Below are 25,796 nucleotides of genomic sequence, written 5' to 3' on the forward strand. Positions count from 1 at the left end.
AGGCAGGAGTGTGGCACAGGGACGGAGAGTCAGGGTGGGGCTCAGGAGGTGCCTCTGGTGGCAGAGTGAGGTGGGCCAAGCTGCCGAGGATGAGGGGGAGGGGAAGAAGGGGAAGGAGAGAAAGGAGGAGGAAAGGTGACCTGGAAGTTTAGGCGCGGAGCCACAGAAGGGCAGGTGTGGCCGACTCTTATGAGGGGCTCCTGGGGCCAGCTCTAGTGGCTGAGACACCAGAGCTGGGTGGCTCAGAACAGCAGTGTTTTAGTCACAGGATTCTGGGGGCCAGAAGCCCCAGAGAGGCTAGCAGGACCATGCCTGCCCCAGAGGCTCTGGGAAGACTCTTGTTTGCGTCTTCCAGGTCCGGGGGCTCCCAGCAGTCCTTGGCATTCCATGGCTGGTGACAGTGTAATTCCGATCTCTGCCTCTATTCGCATGGCTGTCTCCTGGCCTCCGTCTGTGCACCCTCTCCTGCTTCTGAGGACACCCATCCTTGATTTGGGGCTCACCCAGATCCAGGATGACCTCATCTTAACTGATGATGTCTGCCAGGACTTGTTCCAAATCAGGTCACATCCGGAGGTTCTGGGGAGACATGAACTTGGGGGAATACTGTTCAGCCCACTACAGCCACGGGGGGTGGGGCACGTGGTGTCAGGAGCATGACCAGGTCTTAGTAACCGGGGCGCAGCAGAGAGGCCCCTTTGAAGGAGTCTTTCCCAGAGCAGCCCAGGAGAGGGTAAGGTGTTAGCACTGAGGGCATGGGCTGCCTGTCCAGGGAGTTTAGGGCAAAGGGAAGGAGGGGCCTTGTGGCTGGAAACCATAAAGTCAGAGGTTTTTCTTTCCTTAGACGAGAAGGAAGGCCCAGCAGTGAAGGAGAGAGAGAAAATGCAAGCATGGAGGGTGAGCATTCATGGTGCTCGTGGAAGTCAGCAAAGGCTGGGGGAGAAAAGGTGTGCTCCACAGGGCTCTATGCAGAGGCAGGGCCCGAAGAGAGGCTCATTCCAGTCAATCTCGCAACTCTGCGTATCTTCTGGCAGGGATTCCAGGAAGGTGTAAAAAAGGATTGCAGGCTAATGAGGGCCTCCGGGCCACTAAAGACCAAGATTTATAGAGGCCCCAGGGAGCCGGGGCCGAAGATGGTCCACGAGGACAAGAGTTAGTGGGCTGCTATTAGAGCCTGGAGCCGTGTGCACAGGTCTGATGGCTAGGTCTGTCTGGCTAGCATCTTTCAGGGCCTTACCTGTCTGATTCTGACCCAGCTTTGCTCTGCCCTTGGGCTCCTCACCACCTATCACACCTGGGTAGATGGGGGCTCCCGTGTCCCTCACCTGTCCAGGCTCTGGAACAGGCATCTTCCAGCTGGCCCTTCCAGCTCATCAACAACCCAATTAGCTTTCCTGGGCCAGTGTCCCCGAACACAGGGCCTCGGAACCTAACGACAGGACTCCAGCTGCACCCCTGGGGAACACCTGCCTTCTGCTCCCTTCCTGGCTAATGCCAGGGCAAGGGCGCCTCCCTGCCGCAGCCTAGGCCAGAGAGCTCGGCGATCGGAAGGCAGCGAGTTTGCAGCAGCAAACTATTCTTGGCTCCAGCCTGCTCGCGGCTGCTAATTTCATGCCCCTGTGATCCAGGTAACGCTTTGCTGCCTCGAGCTGCCACCCCCGGGCCTGAATCGCTTTTTCTCGCCCCGCAGGAGCCAGCTGCCTCTGCTGCCCAAGCTCTCGAGGTGGGGGCTGTACGAGGCAGCCTCCGAGCCGCTGGGCTGCGGGTTAGCCTGCCGCAGCTCGTGACTAATTTGCTGCACTTATTTCAAAGTGCCCAAATAGCATTCAGGGGAGAAGCAGCTTAAACCGGGGCCTGCCAGAGATAAACGGGCTCATTTCGGGGCCTCCCTGCCCGAAGAAACCTCTTTACCTGGACGCTGAGCCCGGAATTAAATTCTTCCAGAAGAGATGCTTAGCACGAAGCCGCTCAGCGTGGCGGAGGAGGGGAAATGTTCCCCCTCTCGTAAAATGGGCCTCACATCTGGCCAGCTGGCTCTGGTGGGTTTTTAAATTGTGTTTGAAAAGCAGCTCTCCCCTTTGCTGTGTTCTTAAGCCAGGCCAGAGTGGAACAGATGAACATGACTTTCCCATCTCCATCACCAGGGGATCAGGCGTCCCGCACCCAGGCCAGAGTGGGGCTCCCCTACACCTGCCAGGCACCCCGCCCTACCGGGGGTCTGGGTTTTGAGTCCCACCTCCGCTGGGCCTGGGGGTGGGGCAGGGCTCTGTGGGGAGTCAGCTCAGGTAGGGGTGAGGGGTAAGCTGGAAGCCTGCCTGGCTCTTCCCAATGCTCATGTCCTCTGGACCGTGCTCTGTAGCGGACCGTGTCTGTCCATTTCGGGTGGCTGACAGAAGCAAGGGCTCTTCTCCTCCGAATCTTTTTCCTTTTAACTCTACTCAGAACCTTCGCCCTGTAGAAATAGCCTGGGGAATGGACCGTGGAGTTTAAGGAGCAGAGAGTGAACTGCAGAGGGAAGAGAAATCAAACCCTGCCATTCGCTGGCTTGGGCAGGTCACCCATGTATGAGGGTTGGGGCAGAGGGAAGACACCGCCCTGATGGGACCCTGGAGTCTGCAGCTGACAGCTACTCACAGCTGGGAAGGCCCGTAGGCTGCCAGTGCTGGCCACTGGGTCCTCAGTGTCATGGTGCAATCCCAGGGACAGTGTTTGAGCCTGTGCGTCTGTGGGGCGGGCTCCCTCAGCTAGAGTGGCTAAATGTCCCCCCAGCCCTGCCCTGCATCAAAAGATCTGCCACCAGCATATGCCAGGTAGGCACTTCTGTGTAGTTCATCCATCTGTTAGCCTCAGGCTTCTTATCTATAAAATGGGAGCAAACCCAGCTCTGCCTTCCCTTACAGGCTATGTTAAGAGCAAAGGGACTGGGGTCTCTGGGGGCCATTTTGTTCCCTGGCAGTTCCCTGGCACTCTGTGGGGCTTCTGTGCCACCACTTGGCTTACCTGCCCAGTGCCAAGGATGACTTTAGTGTGACTAGTGTGACCAGGTAGCTGGTGACCTGGGGGCTGAGCCCTGCCCAAGCCCCAGGGAATTGCAGCCTGCTGGGAGATAGTGGAGGGCAGGCAGACACACAAGGAGCAGAAGTTTTCCTCTTTCTTCCTCAGCTGGGCCTCGCCTCCCATCAGGCTGGCGAATTTAGAACAGTGACTGGTGGGACTGTTGTTCCCCATCAGCACCCTGAAAGGGAGGGGTGAGTGCCGTGGCTCCGTGGCCACCTATCCTGGGATGCCTGGGTTGAATGCACTACACAGTACATTTGATTCCTGTCGATGCCAAGGAAGGCCTCGGGAAGTCTGTTCTAACAAAGGTGCTTGTGTCTGAGTCGTAATTGGCAAGGAAGCAACCCTCCGGGCCTTTGAATGTGCTGCTCCCGCCACTTGGAGTGCAGGCTCTCTCCCCGCCTCCCCATATCCATCTGGCAAACTTCCCCCAACTGTTCAGGCTGCGGTCCAAGAGGGTCTCTTGTGGGAAGCACCCCCAGACCCCTCCTTCCTTCCTCCATACCATGTGTCCCCTGTGCTCTAGCTGCAGGATGGTGCCAGGCTACGAGCTCCCAGAGGGCATACACCAAGCCACCAGCATGGTGCGGGGCACATGGGGGTGGCCACATCTTCAGGGAACCACGGGTCAGGTTGCTGATTGGGTGGGCAGCGGCTGCTGGCCAGTCAGACAGCCATAGGATGACTAGCCTCTGGGGCTCCCGACGGCCAAGGCAGAGAACCCCACTCCGAGAGGCCCCGTCATCCCATCGTGCCCTGCCCTGCAACTCCCACCCATCTTCCAGCCCTGCCTGCTTGCTGCATCACAGTGTCTCCTACCTGTAGGAAGGACCCTCCAGGACGTAGGTTTTCCGTGGACTGTAGAAACAGGGCTGCCTTGTGGCACGGCCATGTGGGGTTTCATTCATCTCATTGCTTCAGGATTGGCGTTCCCTGTGGGTGTGCAAGGCGTAGCCTCCACCTTCACACGAGGTGGCCCAGTGCCCCTGCCCCCGGGCTCTCCTTGTCCCTCCACTCCTGCATGGCCAACACTGGCCTTTGGGGTCTTTGGGTCCACCTCTGGAGGTAGAGGCCATGTTCATCAATCACGTGGGGCACGTGGTGTGGTAATAACAACAGAGCCTCTCCAGGGAGCTCCTAGGAACCAGGCCCAAGTGCAGGCAAATTGTGGCATGAATCCTCCCCACACGTTGCATGACATGAGATCGCCCTATGGGATGGTGAGGACGGATTGCTTTGGAGGGGGCAAGATGGTTACCAATGTGTTTGAACCAATATTCAAATGTTTTTGCATCGCCTGGAATAAAATGGGAGAAGGGAGCCCCAACATCCCTTGCAGGCAAATGAGACAAAACCAGGAAGGAAAGGCCAGCTACTGGTCTGCCAAGGGCACAGTCCAGGATGGAAACTAGGGCCTTCACTGCTGAATGTTTCTTAGAAAGGAGCCCAAGGCCACCCATTATGTGTGAATACCATCTCACGTGCACCGTCCTAGGGAAGCAAGAGTGAAGGAAAAGAGAAGTGAGGCAGGGATGGGAGAGAACAGATGCAGGCTGGCCACAGCTTTGCAACAAACACAGCTGGCTGCTCGGGTGCCCCGCATGCATCTGGAGAAGCCACATGAAGCCACATGGGGCCACCGCATCCGTAGACCAGTTGACTGAGGGAGAAGAAAGTCAAGAAGTTTATCTCTTGTTGCCTTCCCATTTCCTGCCTCTCTTTGGTCAAAGCATATGTCCTGGGGCTTTTCCTGTCCCCACTTCAGAGAGTATCACCTGACCCCAGGCAGTGTGCAGCACAGGGGTCTCTCCATAGGAGTCACCTCCTTTTCTGGGGGCAGGGGCAGCAGTGGCTTTATGACCGTGGGACTGAGTGGCAAGGCACATGGCCCGAGGGGCGGGCAGTGAACAGATCTGGGGTGGCACGGAAGCTATTTCTTGGAATCGGCACAAAATGAGCCTGATTTCAGCAAAGGATTTGATGAGGAAAGGCTAAGGGGACTGATGTCCGCAAGTATAAACTTTGTTTCCCTCATGGGCAGATACATTGGTCTTTGCATCTGGCGAGATCACGGTGAGCTAGCCCTGTCTTCATCAAGAAACTGAATGTAAACTACAAGAAGTCAGCAACATGCAAAAAAAAAAACTCTGGATAGTTTTTAGGATAGATAGGAACTCAGCTGCCCCCAATCCTCATTCATTAAGGATGTATTGCCGTGTAACAAAATGCTACACACTCCAGAGGGTTAACATGACACACAGTTACTACTATCTCACAGTGTCTGTGGGCCAGGAGTCAGGGCACGGCTGGATGGAGTTCTCATCTCTGGGTTGTACACAGCCACAATCAAGGGCTTAGCTGGGGCTGCAGTCTCCCTGGAGGCTCAGTTGGAGAAGGACCATATGCAGGCTTCCTTGAGTTGTCGGCAGAATCCAGTTCCTTGCAGTCGTAGGACTGAGAGCTTCGGTTTCTTGCTGGATGTTGGCCAGAAATCTCTCTGAGCAACCAGGGTCACCTGTAGTTCTTGCCACTTGGGGTTCCCCTGATGGCCGCTTGCATCCTCAGAGCCATCAAGGGAGGAAAAAAAGGGGGTTCAACAAGACAGGTGCTACATCTCATGTAACGTTGTCCCATATGCATCGTTGTGTATGGCTGCCCCTTTGCCGTATTCTCTTGACTAGAAGCAAGTCGCAGTTCCCACCCACACTTAGCAGAGGGCATCCCATACAAGGGCGTGAGCACAGGAGGCTGGGACTGTGGAGGCCTCTTAGAGAGTCTGTCCACCACATTTTGTTAGAACTCTACTTACAGGCAAAAGCATCAAATAAGTTACACCCCCCCCCCCAGGTTTATATCAGGAATTAAGTTTAAAAAAAAACAAAACCAAAACTCCATGTGTCGGCTGAGTCAGCCTACACAACCGTCTACAGCCCCCATCTGTGCCAGTAGAGAAACAGGCCACGGTCCAGTCCATTCTGCCCCTCCTGCATGTTCTTTGAAAAGCCAAGAAAATGGGCTCCGTCAACAGAAAGGGAGGCAGAGCCTTCCTCCAGCCTTACTCCGTTGTCAATATTTAAAAAGCTTTCCACCATTAAAAGGACAATTCTCTGCTTAAATATCAACAAACCAGAACATTCAATTACCTAGAAAATCCCCATTCCTAAAATGTTCAGGGAACCCGAGCCTGCTCAAAAAAAACAAAGACAGAGATTCTGCGTCCCATGCAGTGGTTGTTCGTAGACTTGCATGGAACGAGTGAGCAGCCACTGAATTGAAGGGACCCCCGTTGGGGTGGGGAGGGGGGCTCAGATTCGGGGCTATCTTGGATGGCCCCCACCTGCGGCTGTCTCTTCCTGGGGGCCTTTCTCCGCGGCTTCTGCCTGCCTGGCCTCACGTAGGCTCAGCCACTGTGTCAAGACGTAATTGACTGAGTGCCTCGGGCCAGTCCAGGCTCTACTGAGCCCATCAGGGCAGGAACAATGAGGTGGCACCTCAAAGGAGGGAGGCTATTTCTAAGGCTCATGGTTGATGGCCCGCAGTCGCTGTGATTACCATTTTAATTGCATGGCCACCACTACCTGATATTCAGGGTGCAGATTTCAAAGACCACAAAGCACTCTGCAGGCTTTAAAAAGGGACCGTGGAACAATTAGTTTCAGACCAGAAGGAGCTCATTATGATATCTTTCTCTTGTGGGCTCCATGTTGCAATCAGACTCCCCCAGAAAGGACAGATCTGACCGTCCGTATCAAGGTCTGACTCAGATCCCACCTCCTCTGGGACTTTTCCCCAAACCCGTACTCCTTCCCATTCTCTCACGTGACCCTGGTCCCACTCCCTGACCCGGAACCCCTTCTCAAACTCACCACTCCTACCTCTGATTTGGCAAAAAAAAAAAAAACAGAAGAAAAAACCCACAAAATTCTGACATCTCTCCCCGTGGTGTTTTGAGATGAAAATACCTTCACACTCTATCTTACACTCCCAGTGGGATGCTTCCTTCTTAGTGGCCGGGAGGTGTGTCTCGTTCTTTGTCGTGATCCGTACAACTGCCACAGTGCTCTGTGCGTTGGTGAGGCTTTTGCATGCCTGTCTCTTGCACTTGGCACATTTGTGACTCAAAACACTGCCTCAGTTAAGTCCAATTTTGTGAGCTTTCCAGAGGAGAACGCTCACAGCTGCTTTTTTCTTTTTCAGAGTGAACAATATATTTAATAAAAAGCCTTTGTATTGGGCACACAGGAAATGCTTAATACGTGTCATCTGTACCCGTGGCTTAGAACCCGCAATCAGTACCAGCCTGGGGTTCATGACTTGACAATGACCCAAGCCAAGATAAGTCAGCCCTTCCTGATTTTTTTTTTTTTTAAAGACAGGTATATTGAGGAATAATGGATACGCAGTAACATCTGTCCTAGTGAGTGATCAGTTCCGAGTTTGGAGAACCGGGCACAATTGCCGTACAGTTTCTTTAGCCGTAAATTCCCGCATGTTCTGATCAGGAGCTCTTCATCGTGTGGTCTCCTGCACGCTTCGTCTGGAGTACTCAGCACCGACTTCCAGAAAAAAAATGCCTTTTTCTCTTCTCTCGGCCAGTCTAGGAGCCATTTCCCAGTTGACCTCCGGGGAGCATCTCTCCTGAGGGGGCAAATCCAGAGTCAGAACAAAGTGTCCCCACAGACGTCAGGGTTGGTGTAGTTCTAAGAGGCCTCACTTGGTGGCAAGAACATTGGAATGTGGTTGGGTCATAACAAAGCGCATTTGGATCACTGAAATCTGGCGGGAGGCAGAGCAGGCTGGCAGGACGCAGTCTGACGGTGTGCACATGCTCACAGTTGGGTCCTGTCCACACTGGCTGTCCGTGGGTGGGACAGGTAGAGGAGGGGAGAACATGGGCTGCAGACCGTTAGGAGCCTCTCTGAGGGCAGGGACAATGTCGTATCCTGACTTATGTCCCCAGCACTTCGCATGGCTTATATTGGTGTCTGTTGAGGGACCTAGTAAGTGGTCATAGGTCACCATGGGGCAGGGCCACACCATCTTGGAGCAGACCTGTCCATTACACGCTGTTTTCTGAAGACAGTGGGGAGGGGAGGGGCGCGGTCTCTGCTCTCCAGGGAGCCCTCCCCTCCATCCGCGGTGACATCAGCAGCTCCCTCACTTCTGTGCTTGCAGAACTACTTTGAGAGCTACCTGACCGTTGCCTCCACCGTCTCCAATGTGCTGTGCCTCATGGCGAACTTCCTGCTCGTCAACAGGTAGGCCACGTCCCTCCCTCTCCCAGCCCTGCCCTGTGCCTCCAGCCCTCTCCCAGTGCCTCTCGCTCATGGTTGCTGGTGTGGGCTGCTGGTTTTCAGCCGCTGCAGGGGCAGGCCCCCAAGCAGGAGTCCGGCAGGAAAGACCAAAAGGTCAGATGGGCGAGCCAGGGCCCCGTCGAGGGAAGCCAGGACCGGGAGCTGGACTTTCACTTCCCAGCCACATGCTAGGACCCTGTGTCAGCAGCCAGCAGGAGACATGTCGGGACCCTCCTCTTCCTCCTTTTCCATCTGGGGAGCCTGTCTGTTACCAGCTGCCTGAGTTGCAGACAGTGTGGCCGGAGGCCACCATGTGGATGGTGGAGGTGGGCCCAGGGGGAGGGGTGGTCAAGACCTGTGGAAGCTGATCTTTTTTAAGATTTTTAAAATGTATTTATTTTAGAGATAGAGGTGGGGAGAGCCGGCAGGGAGGAGCAGAGCGGGAGGGACAAGCAGACTCTACTGAGTATAGAGCCCAACGCAGAACTCAATCCCACAATCCTGAGATCATGACCTGAGCTGAAATCAACAGTCAGACACTTAACTGACAGACCCACCTGCAAGCAGTCTGAGAGTGTCAAGAGAGCCTGGCTCCCCATGATTCTGGCACTCGCTCCATGGAATGGGCCTCCAGCTCATGTGCTAACCACTCATAGAGGCCCTGTGGGGACCTCCTGACACTGTGTTAGAGTAGGGGTTGGGAGAGAGCCCCATGGCTGCGCTGTGGCGGAAGAAATGATGCAGGAGACAGCCAGGCAAGTTAGCATGGCCCTTAGACTCCACCGGGGGACTCTTCTTCTCCATTGAGGTTTGCAGGAGCACTAACCCTAGCTTCTTGGCCCACATTTCCCCTGAGCCACCAATAGGAACCTGGGCTCCTCTGGGCCCAGCCGCCTGGAACCTTAGATCCCTGCTGGCCAATCAGGTTTACCCAGCTCTGTTAACTTTGCAGTGCTGGCCTGGATGTCTGGTGGAACAGGTCTCCAAGGCAGGTCTTGCCTCAGGCAGTGTGCTAGGACTGATGGATGGGGTCTGCTCTGAGCACAGGAGGAGAGAAGCAGCAAGTGGGCTAAGCCTGGATAGACTGGTCCTTCCAAACATATTATGCAATGGGGCTATTGCAATTATCTGTCGTGGCATTCAAGTGATCCCTAAGCATGGTCGCAGTTTAAACACTAACAGTAATGAGTCTGTCTCACGATCTGGGCATCATTGGGCTAGTTGGCAGCTCTGTCTTCCTGCCTCCCATGTGGTCGCAGACAGTGCGGCTGGAGCTGCTGGCCCTTCTCTGGCCCCCATCTCCTTCTCCTCTCGTCTCCCCTCCCCTCCCCATGGTCTGTTGCACGGTGGTCTCAGGTAGTAGGACTTTCCGTCTCGTGGCTGAAGAGCAGGTGCTTGAACGAGCAAGGCAGAAGCTACATGGTTTCTGTAAGCTAGTCTCCATGGCCGCACGGTGTCACTTGAGCCGGACTTGGCTGGGCAAGCACTCCCCAAGGTCACTTGGTTTCCAGGGGATGTAGACCCACCTGTCGATGGAAGGAGAGGCAAAGAATTTGCACCCATTTTAAAACCAAAGTACAGGCCGTAAGGGCAAAGAGCACAATGGGGCTCAGATGGCCTTGAGGTAAGCCTGCTGACCCTCACCTTGCCTCCTCCTGCCTTCCCCGGGCCCCTGGGGCTACCCTCCATGTCCTCAAAGGTGGGGCACAGTCTCCAGAGCACCCCCCCCCAGGAGGAATGAGTGGAAGAATGGAACTCAGAGCAGGGCCCAGTGTTCCCTCCACACTCCTGGTCCCTGGAGGGAAGAGCTGCAGGAGAGAAGGCAGGAAGAAGGGAAGGGAACAGAAAGGAGAAGGATGAGGAAGAGGGAGTGACAGCCAAGGTGGTGGAGGGCCCCTTGGTCTCTCACCACCCACTCCTTTCTAGGACTTTCTCATGACCCTCTCTGTCCACTTGCCTGGCTAGCCTGGGGACACAGGTTGGTCCATCAGAGACAGCCCGGGCTCATGTAAGTGAGAGCCCCACCCCATTCTAGGTCAGGCATCAGTGTCTGAGCTATAACAAGGGGTGATGCCTGGTGACAACACAATAACCCGAGAGGGAGGCCCTAACATGAGCGCCTTTCCAGGGAGAAGTCAGGAGCTATACCCAAGACCACAGGACCAGTGCGGGGTGGCCCAGGCTGGCGTTGTGCGTCCTCTGTGGTCATGAGATCCAGCAGGCCAGAAGCCGACCTGGGACAGTGGTCAGCAATAGGGAAGATTGGCCCTCAGGACACTTGGTAGCACTTCAGAGCACTCCTACCCCTTAGAGCTTTGTCTCCTTTAATCCTCCCAACAGCTGGAGAGCGGGGAAACTCAGTACCTTGCTTTACAGATGGGAAGATAGGCACACGGAGGTCAAATTCACAGGGTGAGTCCAGGTGGGAACTGGGCCCCTCCTTGCCCCACACTTGTACTTGGAACCTCTGGGTCCCCCAGCTCCTCCCTGTGGCCAGAGCCACACCTCAGAGCCTTCTGCCCTGGCTTCAGGCAGCTGGAAGGAAGGAGGTGGACAAGGAGGTCTAGGTCTGCCTGCAGTGGGGACAGGGGACCGCCCAGGTAGCCACCCTCCCAAAGTCAGGCAGGGAGCTGGCTGCGAAGGCTCAGCACTATAGGGCTTCTTCCAGAAGTTTCAGCCCACCTCAGGGCCTGCCCTGGCCCTCCTCCCTGTAAGAGAGGGATGAAGGCAATGTGGGGAGTGCTTGCGGGCCGCCGTCTGTTTCTGGGCTGTGGGAAGATGGTTTGCGGCTAAGCTGTTTTTTATTTAATGTGCGAGATTGAAACGTCTCCTTTTCTCCCTTCCTGGAGAACCCCGGCTTTCTCTGACTGGCTCATCCATAATCTCCAAGTGTTTTATTATGTTAAATCTGTAGCATCATAAATACTTATGAGTAGAATTTACATTTGAGAGACTTATGAAGAAATCAGTCCCCTGGGGTCCTGAACAAGGGGGAGGGGAGCTGGCAGCCCTAGCCCTTGCCCAGAATCTCACATTCCTGTGGCCTGCCCAGGGTCCCGGGGCCGAAGCAGTCGTCTCGGCCATCCCCTGTTCCAGAGCAAAACCCCTGACACCAGGGCAGCCCTTGTCTAGACTGTCTCTACCATCATGACGATGTCCCTGTCCCCCCGCCCCCCGCCACTCTCTCGGTCCAGGTGGAAGAAGCAGAGAGAGGCCAGCATGCCCCCGTTATTGCACGTGGGGTGGGTTCGGTGTAGCACATCTCATAAAGCTTCGTGGGCATTGAAGAGAGCCCCATGGAGGACCCCTGAGGACCTGGGGCAGAATGGGTCACGTGGCAGGTGATTTGCTGGCAAGGAGGAGGCCCGTGCAGGGGAGGGACCTGCAGCGACTCTGCTGCTCCTGGCCTGCCTTTGGCATTTACCTCCTCACCTCCCACCACCCTGGGGGTGCTGGGCGAGCAGTCCCCCAGCTTCCTCCAGAGCAACCTTCCTGTAGGGGCAACTAATTACCTTGTTGGGACAGGCGCCAGAGAGCTCCTGGGACACCATCAGCATTCCTGGCATGGACTTCATCTTCACTGGGACTGGGAGGAGGTGGTTAGAGGCAGAGCCGACACCTGAGGCTGGCTGGAAACTCAGTATTTCCAGTGGTCTGCCTGCCATGCTTGGGAGGTTAAGAAGCAGAAAGTCTCCCTCCACTGTTAATAAGCCTTGCCTGTCAGTTTGTGTGGTCTATCGGGGACTCACCAGGTCCCTCCCAGGCCCTCTGTCCACCCTGGGAAGGGCAGGGGAAAACAAGACAGAGCACTGTCCTGGTGGCACTCCTCCTGTCTCTAGTCTGCCCTGGGCCTCCTTCTTGCCCCAGATATCTGGTAAAGCTTTTCGGCCTCGGTCGCCACCCTCTCTCTCCGTAACTATCTTAATATTTACAATTGTAAATGGGAACGTTATGCTAACCCAGGCTCTGAGCTCTTGCTGGCTCTTATCTTTGGGGCATGGGGCAGCTTCAGCTGCTGGGAAAGGGTGGAGGGCACGGTGCAACCCGGCTGAGTGTGGAGAACCAGCCCGAGCATCAGAGGTAGGCCTAACCACCAGCCTCCAGGACTGCTGGTGTGCACTTACACTAGATACTCTGGGCCCCCAGGGGTCCAGGTGCTCTACCTGGCTGCCTCCCAGCTCCTGCCCAGGATGAGGCCCCTGCAGACCCTGGGAAGATGCATCATGGTGTGGGGTTCCCCAGAAACAACCCCTGCAACAGGGATTTGAAGTGTGAGCCCTTTACTTGGGAGGTGAAGGTAGGAGAATGGAGGGGCGGGATGAGAGGGGAAGGCAGCCTATAAAGGTTGTCTTACCAAGCCAGTTCCCACAGAAAGAGACCGAGCTTGACCTGCCTGGGGACTCTGGGACCCAGTGTGGAAGGCGAGGTAGAGGGATGGTGCATAGGCAGGTCAACCACCAGCTAGAAGCCTTGATGTGCCTCTTTGTGTGAGTTAGCATTCTTGGTAACAAACAACAGAATCACAAAAAGGGTTTTCTCATTCTTGACCTGGAAAATTAAAATCAGGGCTGCTGCCACACATAGTCGCACATTGCTGGATCTAGGAGATCATGTATGTGCCCAGGGCTGTCCTCTTGCACTGTCCCTGGGCTCTGTGTGTGTCTGCCTGGCTTCATCCCAAATGTGGTCTCTCTCCATGCAGCTGGCCAGGTGACAACCAGGAGCTTCCAACATGGTCATGGCAAGGAAGGAACTTCTCTCCACCTTTCAGTCCTGGAGGGCCCTCACTGGCCCTGCCTGGCTCACATGCTAATCCCAAACCCAAACCAGTGACCTGCCCCTGTGGCATAAGACACTCCAGTTACCCCAGACCAAGTCATCATGTGTCCATCATCTGTGGCTTGGTCAGGGTGGACAAGGTGGCCAGCCACCTCTCCAGAACTTGGCATGAAAGAAAGAGTGTGCCTCAGGGAAAGGATACTAGCAGACGAAACCTGCACATGCATCCTACACCCTGCCCTGAGGGTCAAGCCTTGGCACTTAGCAGCTGGACCTGGCCCTCCATGATAGGGCTCCGCTTCCCTCCAGCCTCTGCTCTCTATCTCGCCTGCAGTCCAAGGCCAGGTCCCTGCACGTGCCGTGTCCCCTCTCACCAGACACATGCCCTCACATCCCAACACTCCTTATACTCCAGGTTGGGTACCTCCTCCAGAAAGACTGTGCGACCCTCAGGCTGGGTTTTGTACCCCCTTGGATGCACCCAGAATGCCCTGGGGCCCTCCCAGTGGAGCACTGTGCACACTAAAGCAAAATGCCTGTGCGGGGCCGGGGGTCACACAGCAGGTGGCTTGACACACCGGAACTGTCTGATAAATGTTTGCATAAAAGACACCAGAGAGAATGCATGTTGGTAGATAGTCCTGGGTGGAGGCTCAGCAGACCTGGGTTCTCTTCCCCTGCTCCCCGTGGAATCACACTGAGACCTTGAACTGCCCCTTTACACCCGCAGGCTTCCTTCTACCCTTTACGCAGCATAGGTGGCACCTGCCCTCCCTCCAGCAAGGATCAGAACTAAGATCAGAGAAAACTCCAGTTAGCCTGGAGCCGCAAAAACACTTTGAAAAATCCTTGCTTCTCATGCTCATCATTTCACACCTATTTATGTACATATATATGTAGATAAATTTTTAAAAAACCTTTCAGGTCTTTCTTTTTTATAAAAAAAAAATTTTTTTTTATGTGTGTATAACTAATCTGGCTTTTCTCCCAGCCCCCACCCACTGGCTCACAGGAAAATTAACCAAATATCCAATCCGGCTTAAAGCTTAGTCTAATCTGATGATTTAAACAGCCCCTTTCCATGATATTCTCTCTCCCTGGAATAAAAATGTGCAGTTTCCTGGAGAGCCAACCTTCCCCTCTCCTCCCTTCAGGGAAGCATCTGGGCGGTGGGGGGCCCAGAGGAGCGTGTGGTTTGCGTTGTGGGTGTGGGGCTGGCCCAGGGCTGCTCTGGCTTGGCGTCAGCAGCTGCCCGTGACAGCTGAAACCATCGCAGGAGAATCCTTCTGCCCTGGCCTGTTCTGGACCACCCAGATTCCCTTCCTTCCAGGAAGGCCGTAGAGTGTCCTTCTAAGAGTACAGACCTGGAGCCAGTCCTCTCGGGGTCACAGTGAGGGACCTTGAGCAAGTTCTTTAGCATCTCTGACCTCAGTTTCCTTCCTTGTTACCTGCAGGACAGGTCAGAGGGCCTGTCTTGCAGGGCTGGCGTGAGAAGGCAACAAGTCAGCATGTAGAAACATTCCGAAGGGTACTTGGCCCAAATTTAGTACTATCTGGGTTGATTGCTCTGTGATGACGATGGTGTTGGTTTACTGCTCGTCTCCCTCCTCCCGCCACTGCTAAGTTTGGGGAGAAGGAAGCCCAGAGGGTGGTGACTTTGTTGAAACACTAGCCAAAGCCAGTGGGAGCTCAGCTTGAGAGCACGGGCTTGCCTTGAGACCTCCTGTCCTGTCCTTGAACCTCACAGCAAGATGAAAAGAAGCAATATCCACCGAGCATTTGCCCTGAGCTGATGCTGCCCCCTGCACTCCACACACTCCCTTCCAGAGACCCTCACCACCACCCCTGCAGGTGGATCCATCCTCCTCTCTGTTGTACAGACACAGGAACTAAAACCAGAGAGACTGAGTCACTGACCCAAGGCCACACAGCTAGTGAGCCAGGAAGGCAGGATTCAGGCCCAGGCCTCCCAGCTGCAGAGTGTCCCTTAAGAACCTTCCCCACCAGCCCAAGGGGATCTATGACTGCTTCTGGCATCCCTCCACCCCGCCCAGGGTTCCGATTCAAGTCCGTGTGCTGGCCTCGCTGACTATCATGCTGGCCATCTTCTTGGTGATGACTGCACTAGTGAAGGTGGACACCTCCTCCTGGACCTATGGCTTCTTTGCTGTCACCATCATCTGCATGGCGATCCTCAGCGGGACCTCCACCATCTTCAATAGCAGCGTCTTCGGCATGACAGGTTCCTTCCCCATGAGGAATTCCCAGGCGCTGATATCAGGTAAGAGCCGGCCTCCAGACACCCGACTAGGTTAGTCTACCTGGGGGGTCATGCAGAGGGACATGCAGTGACCCTTCCAGAAAAGGCAACAAGTGTTAGCTCTATTTGCACTATTATTGGGTAACAAAGCACCCCAAAACTTAGTGGCTTCGAATGATAGGAGTCATGTCTGGCTCACAGATCTGCACCTGGGCAGGAGTAGGCAGGGACAGCTCAGCTCTCCGCTGCCCTGTATAGCATTAGCCGATAGAGCAGAGCCCAGCTGGAGGGCCCACTCTGAGAAACTGGGGCCTGGGGCCTGGGGGTTTCCTCTCTACCGGGGTCTCGGCGCGGCCTGTTGGGCTTCCCCAGGGCGTGGTGCCTGGGTCACCAGAGTGAGCATCCCAGGAGACCCAGGCAGAAACATTATTTCCTTTCATAGCTTAGATGTGGAAGCCATTTATGGCCAACGCCCACCATAGCCATAAGCCCACGGGCCTTTGAGGGGAGGGAACACAGACCCACATGTATCAGCAGGAGAGCATGAAAATCATCCTGTGAGAAGAGCAGCTGGGAGGGAAGCCAGTTGTAGTCCCTTAGGGCAAACACATCCGTCTACCAAGTGCATCTCCTGCAACAGCATTCCTTTCTTCCCTTCCTCCTCGTTCCCTCGCCTTCTCCTGTCCCCTGCCTTCTCTTTCCTTTGCCTTCCTCTTAGCTTCTCCCCCTTTTCTTCCTTTCTCATTTTATAGAAGACCTGCTATGTGCCAGGGATTCAGAGATGAACAGACCCAGCCTCTTGGGAGCCGATAGCCTAGCAAATAAGCACCTGCATGACCCTGAACTTTGGCCGTCTCTAGAAACACAGATGCACCACTTGGGTCAACTCCTTTGGCTGAAGTTTGATGCTGATCCTAAGCCCATGGTCCAGGCCTTTAGCAGCTCTGTTCCCTCGCTCAGATGTCCCAACAAGAAAAAAAGGAGGAGGGTCAGTAAGAATCTGTGCTTTCACAGAAGACCACCGTCCCTTAACGCGAGACTGGGAACTCAGCGGCTGTGTTCAGCGTCCGAGCATGTCCCTGTTGTGTGAAGGAGGGTTATAAGCGTTTGCCCACTTGAAAAGAATTTCACAAAGAATCTCTTCTGTGTCCATGAACATCACTAGTAGATCCATATCTCTTCCCCGAGCCTCCCATCCCTTCTCAGCTCAGCACTGGAGGTGTTCCTACCTGCAGATCAGAATTCATATGTGAGCTCAAGTCTGTTTGCCATTTTGGACAAAAGTTTAGGCTTTTGGCTCTGTCCGGGGAAATCCTTGGGTCTAAAGTAAAATGAAAGTGGGCCCGTGGCTAAGTTTCTTGAGTACAGTCAATATGCCTGTAGCAGAGCTTTGAGAAGGACATGCCTAGCCTGAGGGAAATGGCCTCCAAGCACTGGATGTGATCTCATCTGTCACCTGAGTCTCAGAGAGAAACATCTCATCTCCCTCCATCCTGCAGACAGATGGATTTTTCCTTACAACCACCTTGCTGGCTACCTGTCTACTAGTGACCAAACCCACCATTTATGCTGGCAGGGGGTCCTTCAGGTTCATCGGGCCACCCGGGGAATCGTCTCGAAAAGGGGACTCCCTTGTGAATTTTTCAGAAATTCCATGTTTGAAAAAGTGGAGAAGTCCGGCTGTCACACTTCGGTACTGATTACCCCAGACTCTAAACCAGTGTCATCACTCTGCAGGGGGTTGGGAGGAGCCATCAGGCAGGTGCCCCTCACCCTGGAAAATCCAAGGTGGCCCCAGAGGCCCCAACGCCATCTCCCCAGCCCTCGTTATTTCTGGACCAGAGGAACCCATCTGTGAATTCTGCGTGTGTAGGCATCCGAGGAACAATTCATTTGTTTTGTACTGGTGTTTTTTTAAACCCCTCATTTGCATGTATTTCCATAACTGATGAGATAAAAGTAGGGAGTCATGAAAGATGAGCTCCCGGAGGCCTGGTTTGTTGTTGATGATAATATTGTAAATTCCCTACAAGTTGGGGAGAGAGAGGGAAATCAATAGGCGGTGATGTTAAGATCTCTTCCTCAGGCAGCCGGCAAGTGTCTTACTCAAATTGAGCTCCAGTTCTTACAAAACATCCAGGTGGGGATTACAGCTTCTCTGAAGCTGGCACCCTCTTGGCGAGGGGTTTACCCTGTTGTTGCTGCTTTGATGTAGGAAGGACAGAAATAGCCAGACACCTAATCGGGAATCTGAGAGGTTCATAGGCACTCCTCTGTGCCGGGCACCATTCTCAAGGCTTTCGGGCTCAGGATCCTTTTTATCTTCATAAGAGGCCTTTGATGTGGGCATTAGTAACATCCCCATCTTACAGCTGAGGACACGGAAGCACAGAGAGGTTCAGTGACTTGCTGAAGGCCACACAGCCAGAAGAGGTAGAATCAGGATGGGACTCAGGTGTTCTGGTTCCAGAGTCTGCTCTTTGTCTTCGTTGTGCTAACCTTGAGCTCTTTGCTGTCCTTTCAGATCCCGATCTCTGGCCCTGCCCGGGCGAATAAAGCTCACAGGGAGGTTAGGGAGGAAGGATCTGTGGTGGGAGGCGGTGGGCTATTCCCAGCAGAGCCACAGAGGTGTCAGGCAGAGTATGGGTGAAGCCCTCAACTGTTGCTCTCTCTTGGCTCCTGCTCTGGGCAGCACCCAGCAGAGAGTGCCACCTGGTCACATTTGCGTGACAATGACAGGCTGTCCCTGCCCCACCTGGTCACATCTGCGTGACAATGACAGGGCTGTCCCTGCCCGCACTGAACACTTTGCTGTTTGCTGCCTGCAGTCACCCACCTCCTTGTCTCCCTGAGAATCGGTATCCTGGCCTCCTGGCTGTCAAGTGCAGGCAGACTCATTCATTCAGCCAGGCAGTGCAAAGTACTCATCAGACCTCGGGGGATGGAGGACGAGTATTAGCTCCATTTTCCAGCCAATGAAACAGAGGCAGAGAGGAGTAAATGACTTGGGGGCACGCACAGCCGTGTCTAACCTCTGAGTCTTGCCTAGCACAGGTTGACTACCCACGTGAGGGCTCAACAGGGAAGTAAGGTCCATCCCCCCATCTCCCCACCCCGCCTCCCAGAAGTGACAGTGTGATTGCAGCAAAGAAGGGGACCAACACTTGTCGAAAGTTGACTGTGTATGGGCCCTTTCCAGACATGAGCTCAGGCCTCACAGCAGCTGTTCAAGGCAGGGCTTGTTAGTCCCAATTTACAGACCAGCAAACTGGGGCTCCAGGGCATCGTGTTAGCCTCCCCAGTCGCAGTGAACAAGCCGCAGGGTCAAGGGTCAGAGGTACACCTGTTTGGCTCCCGAAGCTGTGGGTCCACTAAGCTGTGGGTCACATGGCAAAGCCCTTGGCCAGAGAGAACATTCCATGTGGGAGGGTGGTTGCATGCATGTGACTGTGAGTTTGTTTGTGTGTAAGAGTGTTATAGCACAGCAGTGTGTGTGTGAGAGTGTGTATGAGAAAGTGTGAGCACGTGTGTGTGCTGTATGTGCAACCACATTCACGTGCATGTGTGCCACACTTCCCACGGGGTACAACGTCAGCTCCGTGAGCTCTCAGGCGGGTGACACAGGGTTTCTGTAACCGATGAGGACTCCCAGGATGGGGCGGCGTTGCTCAGAACCACAGGTGGGCCTGTGCCAGAACATTCCCTGAACCTCTGACCCAGTTTGCTTGGTGGTGGCTTGGGCTGAGGGCACTAGAGGGGAGCTCTCTGAGAAGTCCCACCCCTCAGTGGAAAACTGCTGACCCTAGAAGAAGGGCAGTAAAGAGAGATGGAGGTGAAGGTGAAACTCTGGAGGGTGTTTGCCCCCTCAGGCTGCAGCTCCCACAAGCCCATCAATGGGAACCTGGGGTGGGGACATGACCTCTGATACCCTCTTAGACTCAGAGCTCATGGCTGCCCAGCCCCCTGTGTCTGCTGGGCGTCAGGGCCCCCTAAGGACTACAGCATCTCTGTCAAGCAGGGAGAGTTTCTACTACCGTTCCATGAAGGCTGAGCGGACAGGGGCATGCCCTAGTCGCAGGGAGGTGGGCCCACCCCACCCCCATCTCCATGGCCTCCTGTGCTCCCTGCAGGAGGAGCCATGGGGGGCACCATCAGTGCCGTGGCCCTGCTGGTGGACCTGGCGGCATCCAGCGACGTCACGGACAGCACCCTGGCCTTCTTCCTGACGGCCGACGTCTTCCTCGGACTCTGCGTCGGGCTCTACCTGCTGCTGCCGAGGCTGGAGTACGCCAGGTGAGGCCCCCCTCACCGTCGGGATGTTCCCCCCGATCGGCTTCTTTGTACCCGCTGTCTTCCCAGGCCTCTCTCCCCACCTCTTCTCGCATGTCTTTCGTGTTTCTTGCTGCTCTTTTAACAACAGCCCTCAACTTTTTCTCGCATTTTATTCTTGTCAAGGCATTTCCTGATCCATTATCGTATTTGACGTAGGAGAGGCAGGAATCATGTGCCCTGTTCTGCAGGTGAAGAAACAAAGCCCGAGAAGGCCAGGGGGCCAGCCTGTGACCGCACAGTGGGCAAGCTGGCAGAGCTGGGGAGGCCCAGGTCCTAGCTCTGCCCTTTCCCTTGGGGACCCATGTTGTCTGGTGGTGCTGAGCTCAGCCATTTACGCCTGTGTCTTTTCTTCACTTTTTCTGTGTGCAGTTGTTACCGCCCTTCCCCATTTTACAGATGAGGAAACCGAGGCTTTGTCAGCTAATTGATGTGCCCAGGCTGCTCACCTAGTAAGTCGCAGACCCGGGTTTGAACCGGATTTGTTTCCAGAGCTGTGCCCTTTGCACCATTTTTGAGTCACGGAATGGGCAGAAGGCAGGAGGGTCCCAGCACTCCTGCTGTGTCTCTGTGTCCTGTTTCATGGTGCTTCACACGGGTGTGTCTCCAGTGGGGTGGCCAACCTTCCCTATTCGCCTGGGACTGAGGGATTCTGAGGTTGAGGGGCTTTCAGTGCTAAACCCGGGAAAGTCTCAGCAAATGGGACAGTTGGTCACCTTAGTTTCTAATCTCACTTTCCAGCTGAAATCCTCACAAAACCCTTTCTAGCTGAGCCTGTGAGACAGAGAACACCCATGGGCTATGCTTGTCCCATGGAAGCTTCCTCTCTGCTGATTAAAACTTTGGTCAAGACTCCTGGTTTACAGAAACACATCAGAGGAAGGAGCTTTGGAGGCAGCCATGCTCCTGGGGCTGCTCAGACTAAATCCTAGTTAAAAGGGAGCCCATGGGTGCTGCCCCCAGGAGGAACGGACCCCCAGGCAGTGCCAGGGCTGCTGATCGGGGAGGGCAATGGGAGACAGAGGTGGAAGAGCTTGATGAGGAAGAGGTTTGACTAGGGGAACTTGGCGTGGAGCCCTCTGAGAGCTGACTTCAGGCCGGGATCTGCCGCTGAGTAGAAAGGGAAGTAAGACTACTCCTTCCCCTAAATAGCGGTTGTGGAACAAGACAGAGTTCAAGTCTGCAGTGCCCGGCTCAGCATCACACGGGAAAGTGGTTTGGAGGAGGAGCCCTCCTACCGGCTCGATTATTACCTGTTAGCACTTAGGATGGGCGGCCTGGTGGGGGCCTCAGAAACTCACGACTGCAGGACCCCTCTATCTTACAGAGGAGGAAACTGAGCTCAGAGAGGGGCATGCCTGGCCTAATGTCACATGGGGAAATGAGGGGGGCTGATACCAGAACCCAGCCATCACTGAGCTACTGTTCTCCCAACCCCACACCAAGCTTTCTGTTAGGGATGTGGTCCTGTGGTCAGCCTATGTCTCCTGGCTTTCAGCATCTGAGGCCCAGAGAGGTTGAGTGACTCAGGCAAGGTCACACAGCAAGATAGCAAGGCCAAGCCACCTAAGTGTCTTCTACTCTGGTGAAAGTAGCAGAAATAGAAAATATTGATTATATCAGTGTTGAGGATATGGAAGTAAGATACCTTTATAGACTTATTAGTTATAATTCTATTTCAAAGAGTTACTCTGTGTGTGGTGATCTAGCTGGAAACAGGCAAACATGGTACTTGCCCCAGGGACCTGTCTTTTAACAAAGGAGCCAAATGATAAAACATAAACTAACCCAATGTTTATAATTTGTGGTCTGTGTTTTTGAAGAAACCAATGATCGCATAAAGATTAACAGGGCTGGTGACTAGAGATGGGGCAGGGGAGTGGTACAGAGCAGAGACAGATCGGTCTTACCTATTTAGAGAGTAATTTACTGACAGCTACCAAAATTTTAAAGAAAAGATTTAAAAAAAAAAAACATATAATGTATTATTTGTTTCAGGGGTACAGGTCTGTGATTCATCAGTCTTACACAATTCACGGCACTCACCACAGCACATACCCTCCCCAGTGTCCATCCCCCAGCCACCCCATCCCTCCCACCCCCTCCCCTCCAGCAGCCCTCAGTTTGTTTCCCAAGATTAAGAGTCTCTTATGGTTTGTCTCCCTCTCTGGTTTCATTTTGTTTTCATTTTTTGCTCTCTTTCCCTGTGATCCTCTGTCTTGTTTCTCAAATTCCACATATCAGTGAGATATGATAATTATCTTTCTCTGATTGACTTATTTCGCTCAGCATAATACCCTCTAGTTCCATCCACATCATCGCAAATGGCAAGACTTCTGGATCTGCATAATATTCCATTGAAAGATACAAACGTTTTGATCCAGAAGTTCCTTCTCTAGAAATCTGCTCTACTGAAGTCCTAGCATACAGGCGCAAGGCTGTGTGGGACTCATCATTGCACCATTTATTCATAGTAGAGAGAGATTGGAGCTAACCTTAATGTCCATCAGCGGGGGAGCGGTTACATTGCATATGCATATAATGAAGTATGCCACCCAGCAGAGAGGCATTGAATCACGTGTCTCCATATTAACAGTTGGCCACGAGATACTGTTCTAGATGCAATTATGGGCATGCATGTGTATATCATAGTTATGCATGTTATTTGGGCTGTTATGTAACACATTTGTATACATTATTTATATAATAGATTTAGGAATTGCCCTGTTGCGGGAAGTTTTGCAATGTGTATAGTTTGACCCCTTTTGCTTAAGAAACAGAACTAGGAAGGACACGTGGTGGGGGGAGAGGGGACGTTTGCCCATCCACGGAGCCATACACACCAGATTTTTAACCATCCGGACCTCCAAGGAGTGAGACCAGACAGAGACCGTCCTCATTCTAGTCAACCATTTTCCTTCTGTATTTTGAGTTCATTGCATCAAGCTTGTGCTATTTTTAAAATTTTAAAAATTATATTTAAAGTGCTATTTTATCTCCATGTCTTCCCCAAAGCAAAATGAAAACAATGGCTCACTATGTGGCCATTAGTGCTGCTTCCCTCTGTCCCTGCTCGTGGCCAGCCTTTCAGGCAGCACCAGAATGGGCAGGCCAAGGACTTTTGCGGGTCTCCCTGTGGCTTCCTGGGCACACGTATGTCTGAGGGCTTCCTGAGGCTTCATGCACCAGGCCTATGGGTCCCTTGCCCATGTCCCCAGAACTCCAAAGTGACCCTGCTTTCTGGGGCCCTCTGACCATGAGCCCTCTCCCTCTGCAGGTTCTACCTGAGACCTGTTTGGCCAGCCCATGTGTTTTCTGGGGAAGAGCAGCCACCCCAGGACTCCCCCAGCGCCCCCTTGGCAGCCCTCAGATCCCGTGACTCTATACCACCCCTTCGCCCCATCCTGAAGAAGACCGCCGGCCTGGGCTTCTGTGTCGTCTACCTCTTCTTCATCACCAGCCTCGTCTTCCCTGCCATCTCCACCAACATCGAGTCCCTCGACAAGGGCTCGGGCTCGCCGTGGACCACCAGGTTCTTCGTCCCCCTCACCACCTTCCTCCTGTATAACTTCGCCGACCTGTGTGGCCGGCAGGTCACAGCCTGGATTCAGGTGCCGGGGCCCAGAAGCAAGGTGCTCCCCGGGCTGGTGCTCCTCCGGACCTGCCTCCTCCCCCTCTTCATGTTCTGCAACTATCAGCCCCGCAACCACCTGCACATGGTGCTCTTTCGGTCCGACCTCTACCCGGTGCTCTTCACCTCCCTGCTCGGGCTCAGCAATGGCTACCTCAGCACGCTGGCGCTCATGTACGGGCCAAAGATCGTGCCCCGCGAGCTGGCCGAGGCCACAGGGGTGGTGATGTCCTTCTATTTGTGCTTGGGCTTGGTCCTGGGCTCGGCCTGCTCCGCCCTGCTTGTGCACCTCATCTAGAAGAGGCGTGATGGCAGGAACCTTGGAGCCCTGCAACAGACACTTTAGGAGCCCTGGTGGGTGGCGAGCGAGTGTTGGGAGGGCTGGGTCAGCATGCAGAAGAGAGCGGCAGCTGGGCCCGGTGCAGAACTGAGCATGCCTGGGCCTCCTGTCTCCCCAGGGAGCTGGCAGCCGTGCCAGGCACACATTCCAGACACTTTCAAGAGCTCTCCTGAGACCTCTGAAGGAGACCAAAAGACATGTGAGTGGGGCCCCGTGACCACAGTTACTCAGAGGACAGTGGACATGCCCATCGCCGTTCTGGTTACATTCTGCCTCGTTTTACAGCCTCTTGTGAACTCCGTCGCCAGTGTTGACTCCAAACTGTTACAAGGCCAGTGCCAAAACCTGACCACAGGCCCTTTGCCTCTCCCAGTCTTGCTCCCTCCTGGGGACAGCTGGAGGTAGCAATTCCCAGCCCTCCCTCTCCAGGGGGTTCCCCTAGAATGGAAATCCCATGGAGGGACACCTAGCGGCTCAGTGGGTTAAGTGTCGGACTCTTGATTTTCAGCTCAGGTCTTGATCTCAGGGTCCTCTAGTGAGTTCAGGCCCCACGCTGGGCTCCACACTGGGCACGTGGAGCCTACTTAAAAAAAAAAAAGTCCACTGGAATAGCCAATTCTCAGGCCCAAGACCCAAGGCTGTGCAGACCCCTGCTTTCTGTGGCCAAGAGAGTACTCGTCCACTGGACAGGGGACCCCAGAAAGACAGGCCTTCTAGGAATCCTCCATTCCCTAAACTTGTGCTCTAGAAGGCTCCCCCATCCTAGAGACTGAGGGGGTCAGGCCTGGGAGTTCTGACAGGGATCCTCCACATGGTCTGTGGCTTGCTCTAGGGTAGGGGTCTTTTCACGTCCATGTTTACAAGATGTCAAGCACCTTGGTTCAAAGGCATAATGAATACCTGGATATTTAATGAGAGCCTGACTGGTGTCTGGATTAGTCAGGGTCGTGGCCAGAAACGGCATCCTCCAACTGGATGATGTGAGGATATTTGAAGACAGGGTATAGGAATCCTATGGAGTTGTGCCTTATATCCCAGAAATAGTAAGGCCCTGGTACCCTTACCCAGGGCTGGGGGCAGGGGGCATCTCCAGCCTGTTGTGAACCACAGGAGGTGTACTCCCTTCATCCTTCCCTCCATCCCATCTCCTCGGAGCCCCTGAGCACTGAGCCACAGCCAAGGAGCAGGCAGAGTGGTGGGGCCTAGACTTGGAAAGGCAGCAGGTGTCCCGAAAGGGGGCACCACCCTCCCCGACCCATATGCACATCAGGATAGCTCTGAAGTTTCGGCCAGGTCCTGAGTGGTGCTCTGTCCTGGTTTGTCCTGGATCAGCTGTGTATTTTGAAACTGTTTTTGCAGCAGGCGACCCTCAATTTGTGTGGCCCCCCAGGATGGTCTGATGTGAGTAGTAATTTACATTTCTCCAGTGCCTTGAAGGCTTCTGCATCGCTGTTCCTTGGGGGAGCACGCTGGCTTGGGAATCTGAGAGAAAGGAGCTAGATCAGACCCAGGAGTTCTTTCTTGACAGTTGTGCAGAAAGAACAGAGCTTGCCCCCCAAGAAGCAGCAACCCCAAGAGCTGTCAATCTACCCGCTCCTTCTCGGAAGAGCTTGGGCACCCTGGTGTCCTGCAGACAGCCGATTAGCCCTGGAAGCAGCCAGTAATCCACCCAGTGGGAGCAGCTTATGTTCCCCTCCTTCTCAGGCTAGGACACACTCCCTCTCTCCGGCCAGAGAATTAGAGAAGACACCCTGGAAAGGTTTTCTGAAACTTGGTATCTAGAATACAAAAAAATTTTTTTAGTATATGTGCTGCCGAAGCGAGCACCAAAAAAAATTTTTTTAGCTAAAAATAAATTCTCCTGTCTTTCCTCCCCTTGCAGGAGCCTGAAATCTCGCCCTTGGTTTTTTTCCTCCACCTCTAATGCTGGTGATCATTTGGTGGCAGTGGTCTGGCTGGTGACTCATCCCAACCTCAGGCTGAAGTGAAGGGGCAAGAGAGTGGCCAGCCGGGGGTGGAGGGGAGGGCGAGGGCCAGCTTCCTGGAAGAGGAGGCATCGGCTGCGTGGGGGCTGGTGGGAGTGCTGCCGACTTAGTTGCTCACCTT

The 25,796-nt window shown here is 54.2% G+C and overlaps 1 protein-coding gene across 1 annotated transcript in view; it reads left to right on the top strand.

Moving 5' to 3' along the window:
- The window catches only part of SLC29A3 (solute carrier family 29 member 3), a 40,503-nt gene extending 14,921 nt beyond the window's left edge, over positions 1–25,582 (top strand). Inside the window, exons 3-6 of the mRNA XM_013044321.2 lie at positions 8,233–8,315; positions 15,185–15,411; positions 19,521–19,683; positions 22,997–25,582. Of these exons, the coding sequence (XP_012899775.2) occupies positions 8,233–8,315; positions 15,185–15,411; positions 19,521–19,683; positions 22,997–23,648 (1,125 nt within the window). The 3' untranslated portion in view covers positions 23,649–25,582. The remainder of the gene's footprint in view (positions 1–8,232; positions 8,316–15,184; positions 15,412–19,520; positions 19,684–22,996) is intronic.
- Positions 25,583–25,796: the final 214 nt, after the last annotated feature.

Source organism: Mustela putorius, unplaced genomic scaffold (genome assembly GCF_011764305.1).
Source record: "Mustela putorius furo isolate JIRA1106 unplaced genomic scaffold, ASM1176430v1.1 tig00000698_pilon_pilon_pilon, whole genome shotgun sequence".
NCBI classification, from domain to species: Eukaryota; Metazoa; Chordata; class Mammalia; order Carnivora; family Mustelidae; genus Mustela; species Mustela putorius.